We start from the raw sequence: 22,126 nt of genomic DNA on the forward strand, positions 1-22,126 counted from the left end.
GACCGGGAGGAGTGGCGATTTCTCGTGAGACGCATAACATCTGCCCACAGCAATGATACTGAACGACGATCACGACCGCTATCTAAGAATAGATAAATTATATTTGCTTTGTTACTAGCCTTGTTGACTCCCGACGAGTCTTACTAGGAAAAATAAGCCGCAATTACTAGCCATAGACTCGGATACTATAAAATTTTATGAAAATATTAATCAATCGACTTTACCGAAGGATAATACTTTCCAATTAACCATACGTGTAAAGGAAAACCTTCATAGTCTAAAACTCTTTATGTCATTCAGTGAAGTTTGACATTCAGTAAAAATAAAGTTCAGTTTGTTAAAAATAATAATTTTATTAAATTAAGGGCTTTAAATGCTGTTTTATAATGATATTGGGTACTCCAGAATAAATAAACAATAAAAGACTTAATTGCATTTTCTGTTATGTGTATAATGAGATATTATACACATTTTTATTATATTATACAAACAATTTTAAACTATGAAGGTTTTCCTTTACATACATATTAGTGATAATATGCTTGCATCGTATTTTTTGACCTTAAGCCTACAACTTAAGCATTCATAGTGAAGAAATCAACCATCCCAGTCTGAAGAGTGGGAAAACGGTTTTTCAACATGATTTAAACTTGTATCTTTTGCTTCGATGTGGGCAGCTGCAACCACATCTGATCCGGTAACAGCTTATTATCGAATAGATAATGAATATATCATGTGTCAAAACATCTAATAATACCTCTCAGCAGAGCTCTTAACAGGCAAATTGATTTAGCGTTAACAAAATGCATCAAAAAAATTGAGGAAGATTGAGATAAGTTAGCTGTTCGTAGGAGCGTAGGTCCGCATTCGCTAAACTATACATATAACTTCGATATGTGTATGTATGTTCTGTTTAAACTCCAAAACGGCTAAATCGACTTCAATCAAATTTCATGGAACGATCGAATCAAAGATCGGCTAGCAAGCAGTTCCATATTGACCACAAAAACATGCTAATTTATCTGATACCAATTGGTTATAGCCACTTCAAACGAATTATTCGACAAGTCGTCGTGGCCTAAAGGATAAGACGTCCGGTGCATTCGTGTTGAGCGATACACCGATGTTCGAATCCCCGCAAGCGATTACCAAGCGGTACCAATTTTTCTAAAGAAATACGTACTTAACAAATGTTCACGATTGACTTCCACGGTGAACGAATAGCATCGTGTAATAAAGATCAAACCTGCAAAATTATAATTTGCGTAATTACTGGTGGTAGGACCTCTTGTGAGACCGTACGGGTAGGTACCATCACCCCGCCTATTTCTGCCGTGAAGCAGTAATGCGTTTCGGCTTGAAGGGTGGGCAGCCTGCACTTAACACCAGGTGGGCTGTGAGCTCATTTACCCGTCTATAGCTGTAACGTTTTCTTGTCAAACCCTTATTAATCCATTCGACTTTTTAATAATATAGAATAGCGAAGTGAAGACAAAACTTGTAAAGTTCCTACTGCGCTCAAATAATGCCGTAACTTAGCAGCAACATCTAGAGTGCTCGACGCTTAGCTCAGTCTTGGCGTTGACTTAACGAGTGAACTTCCTTGAGACTAGTGATGAGAAATATTGTGTATCGATATATTTTAATAACGAAATACCTTGCTGTTTTTTACTTTACCGAAAGAATTGCTGGCACGAAGGAAATAAATCCAATCTGATCTTTATGGATCCGATATTTTGGAAGCGTGTTGAAAACTACTTTTTTTATTGCTCTTTTAGGCAGACGAGCTTACAGCCCTCCTGATGATGAGTGGTAACCGTCGCCCATGAACGTCAGCAATGCCAGGGGCAGAGCCAAGCCACTGCCTACCGAAGAAGCATTTGCTTATTGTGACGTCTACAGATTCTAACACTGAACAGAAGCTGTGAGCGCGATGAACAATCTCGACAAATAGAACAAGAGGGCCAATTATGAATGTAGTGAATCGTATCTGAGTTTAGTTTTTCAGAATATTAACACCATCGAGTTTTATCACCAACATTATTTGGAATTCCCTTCACTAATTAATCTTTGAGTTACTACACTAAGTTCATTCGTTCTGTACGTATGTAACTAGCGTAAAACAAAGGAAAATGTTAAAATTCTGAAAATACGCAATGCAATATATTAAATACGTAATGTAATGTAATAAAAACACGTAATGCACACTTTACAATACAATACTTGTGGGCTGGATATACTCAAAGATCGTACAACGCTCTCCGTGTTCAATACAATAACGCGTTTAGGGTGCTGGTGGTGCTGCCCCGCTTTTGTAGCGCATCAGGGATGTTTGCAGACGCGCACATAGATTGTTTTTACGCTACCATGCGTAAGAGGTGTGCATCTCTGGTAAACAGAGTGAGGGCCAGCTCCAACAGTATCCTGAGCATGATCGCAAGCAGGCTGGACTGTATATACATGGGTCGCTGTGGTGCCATCTCCCATGGGATGTTACCACAGTAATTCATTGTGATGTAAATATAACTACTAACATAGGTCTAAGTCTTATTAACAATTTATATGAGTCATGGTTACTTGAAATAAAAACATTATTATTATTATTATTAATACCTTTATCTTGGAATGCCGTGAAATGATATAAACCGTATATATATTTAAATGGAGACTCAACATGTACATATATATAATATATGTCGTAGAAGCCACAATTATTAACACCATCGTCAGACAAAGTAGGGGCGAATACGAGCGAGCACGAGAGAACAATAATCTTCAAATTTTAAAATGTTAAAAGTATAGAATAGATTTTCATACATTCTTGTGTGAAATGTGGGACAACCCTTGCACTGTGAAAATTTCGACCTCATGTCTACAGATATACCTTGGCAAGCGGCATTCGCTTTGTTGGTCTCCGGTAGCCATATAGTGCCCCTACAGACTACCTCACCATTAACGCATTACTGCTTCACGGCGGAAATAGGTGGTGTTACCTACCCGTGCGGACTCCCAAGAGGTCCTACCACCAGTGATAAAATTGTATACAATCTGGTTATATCACAGAATACGTCATGCACTCAAACATGCACTGGAGGTAGGACCTCTTGTGAGTCCGCGCGGGTAGGTACCACCGCCCTGCCTATTTCTGCCGTGAAGCAGTAATGCGTTTCGGTTTGAAGGGTGGGGCAGCCGTTGTAACTATACTTGAGACCTTAGAACTAATATCTCAAGGTGGGTGGCGCATTTACGTTGTAGATATCTATGGGCTCCAATAACCACTTAACACCAGGTGGGCTGTAAGCTCGTCCACCCATATAAGCAATAAATAAAAATAAAAAAATCATAACAATATTTGACAAACTGTGACTTGCTTCTTTTCTTTTATTTTCTCATATATCAATCACGTTCTCAGCGTATTTTTTAATTGGATCCGAAAACCTTTTTCGTGTTTTCAATTTACCGCTTTCCATTGGCTTCGTAAACGGGTATCCCAGACGGACCATGACCTGCTCAATTAATAAACTAGATAAATATCATCCTGTTATTTAACAATGAACACAAAATAAATACCTATTTAAAATTTTAAGAACTAAAATGCACGCTTCAATAGCAAATCGAAGTAAAAATTTAAACATTCAATTTATGTTTTGCCTCCTGGTAAAGGTACTAAGCTAAAGTGATAAAATTGTATCGTTATCGTTTTTCGATGCCTGTACAAAGTTTTTAGTTAATCGAATGACTTCAGGTTGGTGAAATTTGAAAGATATTAAATTTAGACAACCTTTATCTAGGCCTCGAGGCAATCTTTAAGTAAAGGCTCCTGAGTAATTTAAATGCTAATTTTAATATTTTACTGGTGGTATGGCGTCTTGTTGTGGGTCCGCACGCGTAGTGCCACCACCCTGCTTATTTCTGCCGTGAAGCAGTAATGCGTTTCGGTTTAAAGGGTTGGGCAGCCGTTGTAACTATACTTGAGACCTTAGAACTTATATCTCAAGGTGGGTGGCGCATTTACGTTGTAGATGTCTATGGGCTCCAGTAACCACTTAACTCCAGATGGGCTGTGAGATCGTCCACCGATTTAAGCAAAAAAAAAAAAAATTTTTTTTTACTTTTTACAGTTTTACTTCAAATAGTTTGTAATAGTACTACCTAGATGATTACAATTCAGTTCGAGAGAAGACGATGGGTATTGTTGCTGCCATAGCGGGTTAAAAACAAATGCAATGCAATTAAATATAAGAGGTTTTAATGAGTCGACTATTAGTTACTTTAATGGCTCTATACGGTTCATTCACACGTTACGCTCGAACGAACAATCACGGCAGACGTTGTTTATATGGATATTGACCCTTTAAAAATACGCTGCTTAATGTTTCTCACGCTCCGTAAATTAACTTGAAAGCGCTTATTAATTTAGATTTACAAATTTTCTTCTTCGGATCCCGTTGTAAAACTTCGACGCGTAAAAGAAATTTAAGCAAGTCATTTAATTACTTTTCCAAAAACATTATTGTTTCTAACTGTTTGTAATTAATTATCTTTTCAAAGTCGTGTACTTAGTAGAACGTATTGTTAGACCGCAACTGTTATATTTTCGTGAATATTGCTTTCAGGAAATGCCTATTTGAAATGATCCCGTCATCTCCTTTACAGCATTATTAACGATCATCAACCGTCACTCCCACAGACACAACCCACTTAGTTTCTCGCTGGATCTTCTCAATAGGTCGCATTTCGATCCGGTTGTAGATTCTGCGAAGCACTGCTCTTGCTAGGGTCAGTGTTAGCATCACTCCGGTTTGAGCCCCGTAAGCTCACCTACTAGTTAAGGTTACGCTGAAATAGCCTCTCAAGGCTATCAGCTTAGGAAGGGAAAAAAAACGGTCATCGAAATAGAGTCAGTACTACTAGGAACTACAGCGCATATGCACGGTACATTCTCAGAGATTATTTTGTGCCACTCATCCGATACTGGAAGGAACTTTACAGTTTTTGAACAAAACAGAAATGGAACCTCTGTTAGTTGGCACGCACGCCGCCTCTGTTCACTGTGTATTTATATTTATAATATTTATCCACATCCTTTGAGTTTCTACATTTAAAACACGTGTTTTCATTATACAAGTGCAAATTTTATATGTGCGTCTGAATTATAATCAGAAGTGATTTAAATTGAATATTTAAATCAATACTAATTAATATTATAAAATATTTGTGAAAAAACTGTGCTCATCAACCTTCCTAAGTGCTCCAATACAATTGAGGCTAACTATCCGTATGTATTATTTAGTAATATAAATGACAAAATTATTATTTAATATAATTCATACTAAATATTATTAAATTATTAACGTTAAATATATATTATTAATTATTTAATATATATAAAAAAAAAATTAACAAAAATAAAGTATAACTTCTTACGCGCGTACATAAGTACAAGCACCTTTTTTTTCCAGACATATCTTTCAAATTTCCTTCTTCAAGCGAGGCTTGAAAGGAGTTCTGAGCTGTAAAGGAAGGCATTGCTATAGGTACCACTGGCATTGCAACACAGGGCATTGCAACATAAGAAAAACCTAATTCTTTTTAATTACAATATTTCAACGGCATACTCTTTGTGCAAAGTAACAGAGTTTTTCATAAGGAAAAGTGTGTATCTAAAAAATAAGTATTGCCTGTGGGAAATCCATTTAAGTATAAACGTTTTCAGTACCAAATTTACACAGTAAGTCTTTTAAAAATGGACATCTTATTTCATTTTTGTAGCGATTTTAGTAGCCCTAAAAAAACACGGCATAAATAATAATCGTATTCAATTTGTTTTAGACTTTTAGACAAGAAATCGTCCTTGCAAATTTGAAATCTCCTATGTGTATAAATGTAGTTTTCGAGAAAATCTAATAAAACTACCTCCTGAAAAATAATACAAATATTTTATTAGCACATACGATACTTTGATCTACAAAAAATGCAAACCGACACTTGGGATTTTTTGAGATTGACGCGTAATAAAGTGAAATATAGAGATATAATTATGCACATAGGAGTTTTTGCTGAGTATAGGTATTCAAAATAACTTTAATAATATATGAAAACATCATTTGGGCCCAAAATATGACATAGGAGAAATTTCCTACGACGAAATATGACATCCTATTATATCAATCAATTTGACGTCATATCGCGTTGTGATGAATGTAGATGATAAGTCTCTTCCAGCTTTGAGCACTCTCACGGATCTAATTGTTATTGTTCTCAACCGAAAATGCAGATTGAAAACCGGGATGTGGATTCTCGTTAGCATCTCGAAATGGCAACTGGTAAGCGCATTCGTTAAGGTCTATCTGTACACAGCGGAGGTATGTATCACTTACAAAAAAAATTGTTCATAAACCTCTTTTTAAATCAAGAAATAACCGTACAACGGTTGTTTAAATAGAACCTATGGCTGACTGCCCATGCGGTTTACGTTTTTTTTTTTTTATTGCTTAGATGGGTGGACGAGCTCACAGCCCACCTGGTGTTAAGTGGTTACTGGAGCCCATAGACATCTACAACGTAAATGCGCCACCCATCTTGAGATATAAGTTCTAAGGTCTCAGTATAGTTACAACGGCTACCCCACCCTTCAAACCGAAACGCATTACTGCTTCACGGCAGAAATAGGCAGGGCGGTGGTACCTACCCGTGCGGACTCACAAGAGGTCCTACCACCAGTGATTACGCAAATTATAATTTTGCGGGTTTGACTTTTATTACACGGTGTTATTCCTTCACCGTGGAAGTCAATCGTGAACATTTGTTAAGTACGTATTTCATTAGAAAAATTGGTTACCCGCCTGCGGAATTCGAACACCGGTGCATCGCAACAACGAATGCACCGGACGTCTTATCCTTTAGGCCATGACGACTTCAAAAGATAGACCATACCACCATTTAACGTATAAAAACTACGCCGCTCTCAAATCAGACATACGTAAAGCTTATGTGCATATACTTAATTACCTGATATCCATCCAGCTTTGCAAACTTTTTTCCTTGCACGTTTTAAATTTTATGCATATCATTTTTTAATGGGTAAATAAAAAATATGTATATATGTATATTTTTTTCAATTTAATTAGCATGCTGCAGTTAAACTCGTGCCGGCTTAAAGCCATTACAAAAAAATGAATCGCGTGCTAACAGAACTTTAGCCTGTTTCACACAGAAGTGTGTATGTATAGTGCCTTAACGCATTAACATTAACAGTGGCACACTTTAAATGCAAATCGCGTTTCTATAATTGAGTATGCAATTTCGAAAAGGGCACATCTCTGAAAATTTAAAATGTTCAGGAAATGACAAAAAAAACTGATTATTTTCTAAAGCAGTGTAAAATTTAAAACATTAACTTTTGAGATATATTTTAGTGTTAATTAGCAATTGAAAATTACTGGAATTATTATAAAATGGGTGTAGGTAAGCCTCAAAACTACATGTATATGAATAAACGTATTTGACAAAATATGCGACATGTGCCCTTTTCGAAATTGCATATTCAATTCTACAATTGATATTGAAGTGCATTTACATTGTTGTGTGGGCTTCAAAAATCGACCAAAGGATAGAGAGAATACGAAAGGTTTTTAATTGGAATGAAAGAATTTAGACTGGAATTTACCTCCACTATGGTACCTGTTAACAACGTTCGCGGTGTCTAGTCAGCGGTAAGCAACGACTTGGCTTTTGGTACCTTGGCTTGGAAAAATTGGTACCTGCCGTTGGGATTTGATCACCGGTGCATCGCTAGATACGAATGCACCGTACGTCTTATCCTTTAGGCCACGACGACTTCAACGACGTGTTCTAAGTTCTCAAGTTTGTACAGGGCCGCCCCCACCTTTCAAAACGAAACGCATTACTGCTTCACGGCAGAAAGGGGCGTGTTGGTACCTACTATTGAGTTCATAATACGCTCGTTCACTAATAAAAGTATGTCAAATACATTCAACACAACCCACCCTAAGTCAAATGTAATGAAACATATCGGTCCACGACCACTGTTCACTTCATAACTTCTAAATTACTACAAAAAGTATTCTCGATAATCTGCGGACGAATTCAATAAGTCGCTTCCATTTCGATTCGTTTGTGGCAGTAAGTGCAGCTATCGAGTTAAAATGGTAAAAGGAAATTCAATTTCTGCGATATATAATGCTCTCCTTACTGCAACGCGCTAGATAGTATCAATGACATCTGAACTATGCAGGCAGCAATATTAGTAGTTTTTAACAACAGAACTTGTGAGGCGACGAAACCTGACTAAAAATTTGGTGGTTGGTCATCATTGCTTTATGAAAACAGACATGATTTTGATTGAAAGGATCGCAGATCTAAAACCCCGAGATGGGTGACTGGTCTTTTTAGCATCTTTCATATTATAGTCCCCATGATAATTTTGAAAAGAAAAAAATAACTAAAACTTTAACGATTCTAAAGAAGTTTCACTTCAATGTATATATACTATTTACTCACAAAAGTTTCATTTTTACTCCCAAAATTTCATTTTACCCTATTTGGGATAATTTACCTCAATTCCCCGACCGCTGGTATATATCCACTACTTATATTTAGACTGTGTAAAAACTTCAGTCCTGGATTGTTTCCGGAGTCAAGAAATTAGCTCTCGCCGGCTGGTCTGAACGGAAAACACTTCAACTTAAAATAAATTATCCGAGGATCTTGACTGCAGAAATTGAGACGAAGTTTATTACTTTGAAGATTTTAAATTAGAACTTGATCTGAACGTATGCCTGATGTAAATGATATGTATTCGCTAATTCACTGGAATTTACGAACATACTAATAGAATTCCGTTCAGTTGGTTTTACTGGCGATAGGTTGTCTTATATCTTATTTCTGCCGTGAAGTAGTAAGCGTTTCGATTTGAAGGGTGGGGCAGCCGTTCTACTGTAAAAAACTTCAACTCAGAACTCATATTTCAGGGTGGGTGACCGCATTTACGTTATGTCTATGGGCTCCGGTAACCACTTAACACCAGGTGGGCCGTGAGCTCGTATTCCCAACTACGCAATAAAAAAACATGTGTCGTTTATGAACATTTTTTACATCATCTGTGCATTCTATCACTCACAAACCACATGACTTTTTGGCGGGAACGCGAGGAGTGAAGTTATGTGATTTTGTTTTATTTTATCTATTTAGTGTTTCTTCAGGTTTAAATAAGGGTGGTTTATTAACTGTTTAATATATGTGAAAGTGCACAAATGTGGGAAAATGAAACAATGCCGCTGGACGTAACTTCTCGGGATCCTCCAAAAAGTCCACTGAAAAAATCTCAGTAAATTACCACCATTTTACTGATATTATATTTCGACCCATATCATCTCATTTCATTTCATCCCAGTTGATTAATGTTTCAAATTAATCATCTTCATTTCATTTCACTCCATATTATCAATTTTCATAAATATAAGAATATAAATAATTAAAGTAAGACATGACTTAAAGGTCTCAGTTACCAGGTCATAAAATCCCTTAAAAGAAACCACATTGGCGCCTTTTCATAATTTTTATTTTTTTATCAAATTATTATAGTCGGACAAAAAATCAAATGTAACTTCACTACCACAAACCGATTTGTCTCGACCGTGGACAACGGCTTTCAAACAAAGAAGCCATACCAAATCTAACACATCTTAGTTTTCACAACCGATACCCGATAGGAAATCCGTTAAAAGGAACACGTCTAAGCCCTAAGGGTTCTCCCAGCGAGATTATCCAATCGAAGGTCCCTACAGCCCTTACACGTGCCGATTCTGAACTTTAAGTGTTCCAAAGACTAATGTACCCATCCTAAGAAGCAGGGATTAACAGCAATCAGCTTTGGGGCGGGCTTCAGGTCATTATTTAACTTCTGACTAATAAGCTACTGTTATAGTGCCTTGTAAATTGTTTCCATCAAAATTTTCGGGCACCATTCTTCGTCTCAATTCGATACCTATCATGATATCAGGCCAACTTTTGCCACCATTACTTAATTAAAATAAAGACGGTTCAGGTTTATAGTAGCAATGGTTGTTAAAAGATTTTTTTTAATTCTTAGATAGGTGGACGAGCTCACAGCCCACCTAGTGTTAAGTGGTTTCTGGAGGCCATAGACATCTACAACGTAAATGCGCCGCCCACCTTGAGATATAAGTTCTAAGGTCTCAATATAGTTACAACGGCTGCCTCACCCTTTAAACCGAAACGCATTACTGCTTCACGGCAGAAATAGGGTGGTACCGACCCGTGCGGACTCACAAGAGGTCCTACCACCAGTAATTAAATCAAATAGCTTTTGATCCCTCTAATATATACATGAATGAATAATAAATTGTAAAAGTAATAGTTAATAGTTCCGAGCGAATAGTTCTATGAGTCTCATTTACAATCACTACATTTACAATTACATTTCCCAGCATTCGTATTTAGATTTCTTTAAAAATCGTTCACCAAGCCGGCACGTGAAGTTTTTGATGCCAACCGCCAACACCGTTCGGTTGTAGAGACTCCGAGCGAAAAGTTTAATGAAATAACCGTCAGGCATTGGCAGATAACCGACGTCAAATTACTACGTCAATCGACAGTCAAACTTTGCCTGTTCATAAACGCAATATTTTTGCTTCAACGAATAAAATAAAAAGTTAATATCTTTAGCGGTAACATCAATGACGATTTTCGTTACATTTGTCTGTATTGAGATTTTATTATAACACACCAACCATGTATTTGACACGCACACGCATACATACTATTTTTTATTGTCAAACTTTTCTTATTGCTTATAGTCTGTGGTCAAACTAAGAATAGATTATTAATTGGACTTTTTGGCGGGAACGCGAGGAGTGAAGTTGTGTGATTTGTTTTATTTTGTCTATTTAGTGTTTCTTCAGGTTTAAATGTGTAATAACGGTGGTTTATTAACTGTTTAATATCTGTGAAAGTGCACAAATGTGGGAAAATGAAACAAAGCTGCTGGACGTAACTTCTCGGGTTCCTCCAAAAAGTTCACTGAAAAAATCTCAGTAAATGACCACCATTTTACTGCGATTATATTTCATCTCATGAATGAAATGAGATGACTCATTTCATTAAATTTCATCCCAGTTGATTAATGTCTCAAATTAATCATCTTCATTTCATTTCACTCCATATTATCATTTTTCATAAAATTAAGAATATAAAGTAAAATAAGACATGACTTAAAGGTCTTAGTTACCAGGTCATAAAATCTCTTAAAAAAAAAAGATTATTAATTGTTTGTCTTTATTAATATTTGTCTAAAGTGTGGTCTTGGCGAAAACAGTAATTAGAGAAGTATAATAAATAGCTTTTGACAATAGAATCACAATAGTGTACAAACTTATAATTTCAATTAAGTATAGGCGAATTTCGACTACAGGGGGACTACTAGTAGTAATAAATGCGGACGAGTCACGAGAACTAAAGAAAATATTATCAATCCAAATACTTTTCAAAGAATTACTGACTCCGTTCGGGAGTCAAATTACAATGTAGGTAATTCGCCTATAAAATCGAAAACGGGAGTTCAATGACGTCATCAATTGTAGTACCTACAGTGCCAATCATATACACATGCGTTTACTTAGTTTTCCGATTAGAGTCTCAAAGAAATAATCATTAAGCGTACAAAACGTATAAAACGGAACCAAATATACAAACTTGCGATACCGCCCCCGCCACCGCCTTACCCCCCGCTGAGACAGAACTCTCTGGGCCGGGAAAACACGCACTCTCGGCGCTCGCGAAGACGACCGGCAAAATATTGTCAATCTTAGCTTACCTGTACTTTTCTCAACTCATTATGTTTTATTTATTAATACGTGAAACAAAAACTTTGTATCCCTTTTTACGAAAATTGCGCGGAAAATATATAGGTAGAAGAAGTGCACAATGCTAATATTTTTTTTAAATAACCCATAAAAAGTACATTAAACCAATAAAGAAAACATTACGCTCACTAACATGTATTTGACACACACACACACGCATAGAATAGATAGATATATAATGAATAGATTAATAATGTTTTTCTTTAATATTATTTCTCTATGATGTAGCCTTGGCGAAATCTGTGATTATAGAAGTAAAGTCTTTGAGAATAGAACTATAATAATGTTCAAACTTATAATTTAAATTAATAATTATAGTCGAGTTTCGACTACCGGGCGACCGCTAGATTTAGTTAATTGTGTCGCTTTTCTATTAAAATCTTATCCAAATCAGTGTTAACATCATTTCCATATTTTCTTTGCAAACAGCCCGGAACACGAAACAGAAACCCACAAAAAACTCACAAAAGCCGCCCAGTCAGTCAGAATTTGAGTGTTAAACACGGTTATTATATAATACTAGCTGTACCCGTCCGCTTCGCTGGGCATTTAAAATTAACATTATTATTTCTCACCCCCACAAAGATTCTCATCATTAACGCCCCCGCAACTGGTGTAGGGAGTCTAACACTCATATAAATATTAGCCTATCCATTAAGTACATGTATTTTCTACATGGATATTAAGTTTCAAGTCAATCGGATGCACGGTTCAGTAGTTATAACGGAACATCCGTAAAAACCACTGTAGATTTATATATTAGTATAGATGTAGGTACATACGTGGACGGTTTAGTGAGTTGTGTGAGTAGTTACCGAAGTCCACAGACATAACGACGTGAATGCCGCCACCCACCTTGAGAATTGAGGTCTAGTGTTTCAATTAAATATTTAGGTTATATTACACGACCCTCAATTCTGGGGATATCGACGCACGAAGCGAAGAGGCGGGAGAGTTTAGCTTAGTATAACTAACCAGTGAACTTTTTCCACAAATTAATCACATGTTTTATATAAAACATTTTCATAACAATTATTACCGTAATGCATATACTGGTGGTAGTACCTCTTGTGAGTCCGATATATATCTATTTATTGTATGTATGTATTTTCTTTAATAATGTTTTATTAATAGTACACCGTAACGTACCTGCTGTATCTTTATCTGTCCAGAATTTCGGGTAATTAAACGGTTGTCTCGAAGAAATCGCTTTTAGCGATAAGACCGCCTATTGTACAAACGTATCTGCTTGTTGACTGTTTTCTGGTGTTAGGGTACGGGTAGGTACCACCACCCTGCCTATTTCCGCCGTGAAGCAGTGGTGCGTTTCGGTTTGAAGGTTGGGGCATTATACTTATATCTCAAGGTGGGTGGCGCATTTACGTTGTAGATGTCTATGGGCTCTAGTAACCACTTAACACCAGGTGGGCTGTGACCTCGTCCACCCATCTAACCAAAAAAAAATCAATCAATCTCAAGGTGGGTGATGTTAATGAGATTGTCAGACCATCTTCTTTGTCCGTTCCGTATCTCTTTGTATCTGGGGCCGGATCTCACTGCTTCCTTTAGAAGCTCATTTCATCTTCTTTAGAAATAACGAGAAAGGGAAGGAACAATTTCACCCATTCGGTAGACAGACGGTCCAAATGTTATTCGAAGCTTGCTTAAATAACTATACATATCTACATATGCAAACTTCAATTGAAAATGCCGTTCGAAATTCAGGTATCCGTCAAATGTCTTCTGTTCTATGATGGCTACCGCCACAAATTACTACTCTCATTATTATTTAACGGGACCTCCACCACAATTTTCACCCATAATGGCTCCGGGACATATCAGCGTGTTGTAAGCATGGGTAAATTATATCGGAGACCTCATTATACATTCACATCGTGATGAGAACCCGTTATATAATAGTGTGTCTAAAGTAAATAGCTGCAAAAGTCTAAGGTCAGTACTTTTTTTGAAGTTACCGTTAACGATATTTGGCAATTTGGAATGTAATTCATTATTATTTATATGTAATTAATACCAAATTTAAGGTTGAACAAGCAACATGCATTAGCATCGTGTTAATTACGTCAATAGAGTAACCATCCTTAATAACATTAACTTGGAAAGTCTTTATTCATTCTATGTTTATATTTAAATGTAAATCAGAGTTTTATGCGTATTTTTTTTTTATTGTCGTATAGGCAGACCAGCATACGGCCCACCTGAGTGAGTGGTTACCGTTGCTCATGGACGTCAGCAATCCCAGGGGCAGAGCCAAGCCGCTGCTTACCGTAATGTATGTATGTATGTATTTGTAACTTAATATAAATTTCGTTGCACCTAACACTATTTACTCTGCACTACCTTTTGTTGACTGGTAGAGGATGCCTTAGGCATTAAGTCCGCCAATGTAAATTTTACATGAAATGTAATAAATAAATAAAATAAATAAAACAATCAATTAAATCAGCATTCATATTTGTCACAGCACATTAAAATCCAGCTACAATTATGTGTTCTCATCACGTTGGCGTACCTACACGTCGAAAACGGACCAGAATTGAATGGACCCCACTCTGCACAGACAGGAAATGAGACCCATTTATTGAATTCGTTAATTTCCTCGTCTGAAGGCGTTGTGATGACATTGTCCGAATTAATTGGTTAATAATGTTATTTTAACAGCGTGAGAGATCTAATTAAATTGGTATACAAATTGAAGTCAATTCGGTAATCAAATAATTACTTGTAATCGATGCGGGTTTTGTGGTTTGCTTTGGTGGAGATTTTATCGATTCAAATAGAGATGGGACACACAGAGCTGGTGACGTCTTTTGTAACTTAGATCACTTGTGACTAAGAGACTTACATATATTGCAATTAAATTCTCCTATACTCTGTTTCCTATTACGAAGTCCCGTTTGACAGATGTAATTATTATGTTATTGTGTGTGTGTACTTTTTGGCGGGAACGCGAGGAGTGAAGTTGTGTGATTTGTTTTATTTTGTCTATTTAGTGTTTCTTCAGGTTTAAATGTGTAATAATGGTGGTTTATTAACTGTTTAATATCTGTGAAAGTGCACAAATGTGGGAAAATGAAACAAAGCTGCTGGACGTAACTTCTCGGGTTCCTCCAAAAAATCCACTGAAAAAATCTCAGTAAATGACCACCATTTTACTGCGATTATATTTTATCCCATATCATCTCATTTCATTAAATTTCATCCCAGTTGATTAATGTCTCAAATTAATCATCTTCATTTCATTTCACTCCATATTATCATTTTTCATAAAATTAAGAAAATAAAGTAAAATAAGACATGACTTAAAGGTCTTAGTTACCAGGTCATAAAATCTCTTAAAAAAAAAAAATTATTGTGTGTGTGAATTAATTGTATAATGATTTAGATTGATTGTGTATTTTTAAATGATGATTTACGACCACGAACAAAAAATGATTTATATTTCAAATTATGCGAAAAGTGAAAAGTCACGTTTTTTTTTTTTATTACCTTTGTAGGCAGACGAGCATACGGCCCACCTGATGGTGAGTGGTTACCGTCGCCCATAGACTTCAGCAATGCCAAGGGCAGAGCCAAGCCGCTGCCTACCGCTAAAACCGCTACTTACGTTCTAAGAAGTGTCAAAAGGGACTTCGTAATTGGAATAGAGTATAATAATTCTAAATTTTACTAATACTGTAAAGCTATGTTAATCTGACCACAAATAATCCTTCAAACGACATCAAGGAATACCGTAGGTTTAAACCACGAAGTTTTCTAATGTGTAAGTCATTCGTGAACACGTCTTCAGATCTTGCGTATTTAAATGGAAAATGTGGTATCTGTTTTAAAAGCTAACTCAAACCACTGCACATATTATGCATTAATACCTCACTATATTTCTCAAAGAGGTTACGACCACTCGTGAATTTTCTCTAAAGACAAATTCATGACAAGTCACATTTTGAAAAACAAAATTAAATATCTGGATGAGTTCTTCACTATTTTAACGGCCGTCTGGTGTAGTGGTCAGTGACATGGTCACTACACAAGGGGGTCGCAGGTTCTAATCCCGCCAAGGGAAGATATTTGTACGATAAATATAAATGTCTTTTCCAGGGTTATGGATGTATATTAAACATGCGTATGTGTCTAATAAAAATCTTATATTTATTTCCGTTATCTGGTACCTGTAACACAAGTTCTTTACGAACTTATCACGGGACCAGTTAACGTGGCGTGACTGTTAGTAAATATTTATTTATTTATTATTATTATTATTATTATCTATATATTAATACGTGAAGCAAAAACTTTGTATTCCTTTTTACGAAAATTGCGCTAACGGAGAAGTATGAAATTTTTTACACTTATAGAGAATATAGAGAAGAAGTGCACAATGCTAATTTTTTTTTAAATAATGCATAAATAATAGTTAAATCAATAAAGAAAACATTACACACACTACATACCATGTATTTGACGCACACACGCATGCATACTATTTATTTTCAAACTTTTGTTCTTGACGTCTGTGATCAAATTGAGAACAGATTAAATATTGTTTGACTTTATTAATATTTTTTTATAGTGTAGCCTTGGCGAAATTTGTGATTATAGAAGTATAAAATACAATCAGAATAGTGTACAAACTTACAATTCCAATTAATTATAGTCGAATTTCGGCTACTGCGGGACCTCTAGTTAGTATTAATGTTCGCTTTGGCAATAAATGTATCATTCGGGAAAAACAATGATTCGAAACGGTTACAGTACAGTGGTAGAGATTGAAGCAGTGATATATTCGTAATTGAAAGCAAACACAAAATTAAATGGAATCGTGCTGAGAATTTTCAATCAGCCATACTCAAATAGGCAGTATTTTAATGGAAATAAGAACACAATTCATTTACTTTTTAGCATATCTGAAACGCGATTTAATAGGTGAAACATTAAAATTTATCTATGTAACCTGGTAACTAAATTAAGTGTAATATTATTAAAATAAATAAAAAACTCACGTAGCTTGAAAAGGATATAGCTATAATTTTAGACGGTGAAAGATATTTCTAGAAAATATAATTTTATTTTTTATTGCTTAGATGGTTGGACGAGTTCACAGCCCACCTGATGTTAAGTAGTAACTGGAGCCCATAGACATATACAACGTAAATGCGCCAACCACCTTGAGATATAAGTTCTAAGGTCTCAGTATAATTACAACGGCTGTCCCACCTTTCAAACCCAAACGCTGTTACTGTTTCACGGCAAAAATAGGCTTGGTGGTGGTACCTACTCGTGCGGACTCACAAGGGGTCCTACCACCAGCAATTACGCAAACTATTATTTTGCGGGTTTGATTTTTATTACACGATGTTATGCCTTCACCGTGGAAGTCAATTGCGAACATTTCTTAAGTAGGTACGTATTTCATTAGAAAAATTGGTACCCGCCTGCGGGATTCGAACACCGGTGCATTGTTAGATACGAATGCACCGGATGTCTTATTCTTCAGACCACGACGACTTCAATTTGTGTATACATTGCGGTCTGAATTGTGGGGCAGACTTTAATAAAATTGAGATTGCCACCTCGTGTATCAAGGCTGCAATCTGCAAAATGTGTATTTACGATTACAACTACAAATAAAGGCCACACGTGCTCATACTTTGCAACAACTATATAAACAAGTGAAATAACACAACTATACGCGTCAAATTACACATACTATCAATGTTATTCCATTAACAGATTTTAATCATGAATAATCTAGATACTACAAAACATAAATAAAATGGAACACGCTAGGTGTTATCTTTTCAATCAAAATATCGCTTTACTATATATTTGGGATCGGACAATACATTTTACAGTTGAAAGGTATAAAAATGATTTGTTTAATTTTACTTGTTTTTTCGTTTTTTTCTGTTCAGAGCTTGGAGAATATTATCGTAAGAATTTTTATTTGATTTTTATCATAAGTTCGTAACACGTAATAAATGGTACTAAGTTTCTGCCTTATTCTAACATAAACCATATGGTCCACGTTGACGGAGGTAGCTATTTGAGACCTCATCTCGTACCTCAAAACGGGTAAGGGCATTTGCACCGTCATTCCACCTAACACTGAATTCGGTTCGACCCATGTCCGTTAAAGTATGTTTCTTAATAACAGAAGATACCTGTTTACAATATTCTCGAGTCAAAATAAACTTGACTCGCATTTTTTTCTGCCAATCGCAGACTTATTAGTGATAGAAGCGAGATACAACGTAAGTGCCGCCATCCACCTTGAGATATAAGTTCTAAGGTCTCAGTTTAGTTACAACGGCTGCCCCATCTTTCAAACGGAAACGCATTACTGCTTCACAGCACAAATAGGCAGGGTGGTGGCAACGAGCGACAAAGAGGCACAATCGGTCTACGCGTTAAACCTCGCCTCAGCGAATAAAAATTAGAAAATTTTGAAAAATGAATTCCATCATTATTTTCTTATGACGTTGTCACGTTCAACTACCGTCAGTAAACCGACTTTACAGACAACCGATATTTTATTTTTTTTCTTGTCTATATCCAGGGTCGCGGTTCTTACAGAGTAACGAACTTACAGCAGTGTGAAGGGTATGAACAGCATCTGTTCAACTTAGACTTGCACCGGAGGAAAATGAACAGGACGCACGATGGGTTCAACGGCGTCCTCAAAATCGAAACACGCCTAGACGATTCCTATGGAGTAAATATATAGGGTGCTTTTTTCCCTCGAAATCAGAATACTAATAATATTCGTTTGAATATTTTTTTTAATTTTTTTAAGCGAAACAGTTTCTTTTTCAGATACACTATTCAGCTACTAATACGAGAATTAATCCTGACTCGTAATGATTATTTTGGGTTCAATCCACATCAAGTAGTTACTATGGCGCATAGACGTAATAAAGTGAATGCGGCCATATTGAGACAGCAAATTGAGGCCTTCATTTCATTATGTGGCTCTGTTGCTTCCTTGCAATGATTGGATAGACACACCTAGACACACTAAGCCCTAGCTCCCATGGCACACTATTCCGTAAATTTTGTTCCTGCTATGCGAAAACCACGATTGCGAATTACCATCGCACCGCCCGCCACCGGAGTAGAATTCATCCATACTACCTAGAGCCACTGCGTTCATCCACAGTGTGTTTCCAGAGATCTTTTTTGCCACGTACCATCCGGCTTTGGGATGAGCTCCCCTCCACGGTGTTTCCCGAGCGCTATGACATGACCTTCTTCAAACGAGGCGTGGAAATTATTTAACGGTAGGCAGCGGCTTGGCTCTGCCCCTGGCATTGCTGAAGTCCATGGGCGACAGTAACCACTCATGATCATGTGGGCCTTATGCTCGTCTGCCTACATGGGCAATAAAAATTAACAAAAAATTTTGGTTAGTGATTTTTAAAGGCTATTAATTGAACACAAATGACGGCTATTGAAAAATAACGAGACTATTGCAATGATCCAAAAATTCGAGACGGGTATCTTAATTTTTTTTTTACGAAAAATGAATTTTTTTTTTTTTTTTTTATTGCTTAGATTTGTGGACGAGCTCACAGCCCACCTGGTGTTAAGTGGTTACTGGAGCCCATAGACATCTACAACGTAAATGCGCCACACACCTTGAGATACAGTTCTAAGTTCTCAGTATAGTCACAACGGCTGCCCCACCCTTCAAACCGAAACGCATTACTGCTTCACGGCAGAAATAGGCGGGGCGGTGGTACCTACCCGTGCGGACTCACAAGAGGTCCTACCACCAGTAATTACGCAAATTATAATTTTGCGGGTTTAGTTTCTATTACACGATGTTATTCCTTCACCGTGGAAGTCAATCGTGAACATTATACGATAAATAGTCTAGTTTATGTGTGTTATCTACGAAATAGTAGTGTTGTTTTTTTGTTTTTTGTTTACGTAAATTCAATTAATTTTACGCATTTATTTTACAATTTTGGTGGTACACACGTACACATAATTGCTTCACAACAAATTACCAAACATCTAAATACTGTATCTATTAAAATTCACTTACTTACGAATAATATAATATTTTTAATCACTAATAAATGATTTTTCGTGTTCAGATTGAAATCAAAGTGTGTAAGTTCGTTGACGGTGGGTGCAAGCCCTTTACTGTATTGAAAGACGAGAGCTTCACTAAATTTGTAGAATATCACATTGGAAAGAACGTGGAAAAAATTTTAAGCGCTGCAGGGGTGGAACCCGCCAGATTTCCGATAGAACCGGTAAGTGACACGAGAATTTCATATATTAGATAAACTAAAAATAGAACAATAAATACAAATACAGACACTCGAATCCATGACTGACGTACCTAATGGACAAAAATTGAATTAGACCGAGCTTAGGGTCTAATTCTCGGTCTAGGAATAGACGTATCATAATAGGTACAACGAATGAAGTTTATGGAAATCACATATTTTAACCCGTCCAATGCTGTATCAGAATTGCGAGCTTCATTAATTTTGACTTAACAGCGTGCCATGTATACATTATAAATGTTCCATTTTGATTCCAGTGTGAAAAGAAAATTACAGGCTACCTGTTTAGCTATGAAGAATTACCTCATGCTGGTCTCTACGGATCTTTTCATTGTCACACGACAGTACTACAGAGGAACGGTGATGATAACGAAGTCGTCGGATGTCTCGACGTTACCTTTGAATTTAAAGCAAACAACGATATTAAGATAATTTAAAATATGATTGCGAGTTTTATTTATCGAACCCTCAGACACAGCCGAGTTTATCGCTGGATCTTCTTAGTGAGTGTTTCCGATACGGTGGTAGATTCTGGGAACCACTGCTCTTGCTAGGGCTAGTTTTAGCAACGTCCTCAGGTTAGAGCCCCGTGAGCTTACCGATTTTCCCGGTTACGCCGACAACCCTGTAGGTTACAAGTTTAGGAAAAAAACGTATAAAAAAATGTTGACAGAAAAATCAGAAACTTTTAGTAAAATGTATCTTTAAATATTAAATATTAAAATATTTATTAACAATCACGCCACGTTAACTGGTCCCGTGATAAGTTCGTAAAGAACTTGTGTTACAGGTACCAGATCACGGATATAAATGTAAGATTTTTTATTATACACATACATATATTTAATATACATTCATAACCCTGGAAAAGACATTTATAGTTACCATACAAATATCTTCCCTTGGCGGGATTCGAACCCGCAACCCCCTTGTGTAGTGACCATGCCACTTACCACTACACCAGACGGCCTTTGTTTATTTCAAATTAATAAAGATTCAAGCCGCAATTTTTTAAATAGTTTCAAGGCATAAGCATACGCTGCTAATCGTTTATGTTGTATATAGCCTACACTGACATGTACATTTTAATATACAGGTCTTAAATTTTTTAATAAAAGAACAACATGCCGTTCGATTAATGGCTAATATTTCTATTGCGGCAAGCATTGGCAGTGTCGATAAATAAATCTCAATAGTTTTTGTGGCATCAATTGTGAAAATCCATATTTTTCACATGGCCAGTTATAAGTCCCCTATTCCAGTGTTCGATTACCAAAAAAAAAAAAAAAACTATTTAAATACGCGCCAGAGAAAACAAAAACTAAGAATGTTGTAATTTCATAAAGCATTACAATAATAAACTCTGTGTTTTTGAAATATATTTTTTTTGTTAATTATACCAATTCGAATTCAATATTCATATTTTAGACAGGACAAAATCAGATGCGGCAGCGAGTTTTAAATGTCTTAATTCCATTTTGTTTTCGTTCTCGATAGCGTCAAAGTTAACTCAAATTTGTATGCAGTTGGGACAGCGCCCCTAGCGGCAAAAGTAGATAAACATTCTAACTCCATACAAATTTGAGTTAACTTTTACGCTATCGAGAACGTAAAAAAACTCGAACTGATCACACTGCCTACTATCGAAAGTAGACAAGCCTTAGGGTCAATTCCCACTGAAAGAGCAGCGGCCGGCAGCGTCTTTTTGAGGCAAAATATTACAAACTATTTTGAATCTTATCTACGTGATTAAAAAGTTCATAGTCATTTGAAGGCAAAGGAGGGGTAGCGTGGCGTCGCGAGGATGCCAAAACAAGACCACGTCTACATTGCTATGAGCGGGGACAGTGAAGCTTGTGATCCGAACATTTTTCTTAGTGTGACTGGTATGATTAATTTTAA

The 22,126-nt window shown here is 36.4% G+C and overlaps 1 protein-coding gene across 1 annotated transcript; it reads left to right on the forward strand.

Moving 5' to 3' along the window:
* Positions 1–16,910: 16,910 nt before the first annotated feature.
* LOC110385304 (uncharacterized) lies at positions 16,911–20,668 on the forward strand. Its single transcript, XM_021348417.3, has 4 exons — positions 16,911–17,857; positions 18,484–18,639; positions 20,027–20,188; positions 20,482–20,668. Exons 1-4 carry the CDS (start codon positions 17,795–17,797, stop codon positions 20,659–20,661), a joined length of 561 nt encoding a protein of 186 aa, XP_021204092.2. The 5' UTR covers positions 16,911–17,794; the 3' UTR covers positions 20,662–20,668.
* The last annotated feature ends 1,458 nt before the right edge of the window (positions 20,669–22,126 follow it).

This window comes from Bombyx mori, chromosome 26, assembly GCF_030269925.1.
Source record: "Bombyx mori chromosome 26, ASM3026992v2".
Classification (NCBI taxonomy): Eukaryota; Metazoa; Arthropoda; class Insecta; order Lepidoptera; family Bombycidae; genus Bombyx; species Bombyx mori.

Excerpts from the sequence above, each read along its gene's own strand:
- LOC110385304 (XM_021348417.3), top strand. The coding sequence starts at position 17,795 with ATGATTTGTTTAATTTTACTTGTTTTTTCGTTTTTTTCTGTTCAGAGC. Across the intron at positions 18,640-20,026 it reads GCCTAGACGATTCCTATGGA|ATTGAAATCAAAGTGTGTAA; the intron begins GTAAATATATAG and ends TTTCGTGTTCAG. Across the intron at positions 20,189-20,481 it reads CCAGATTTCCGATAGAACCG|TGTGAAAAGAAAATTACAGG; the intron begins GTAAGTGACACG and ends TTTTGATTCCAG.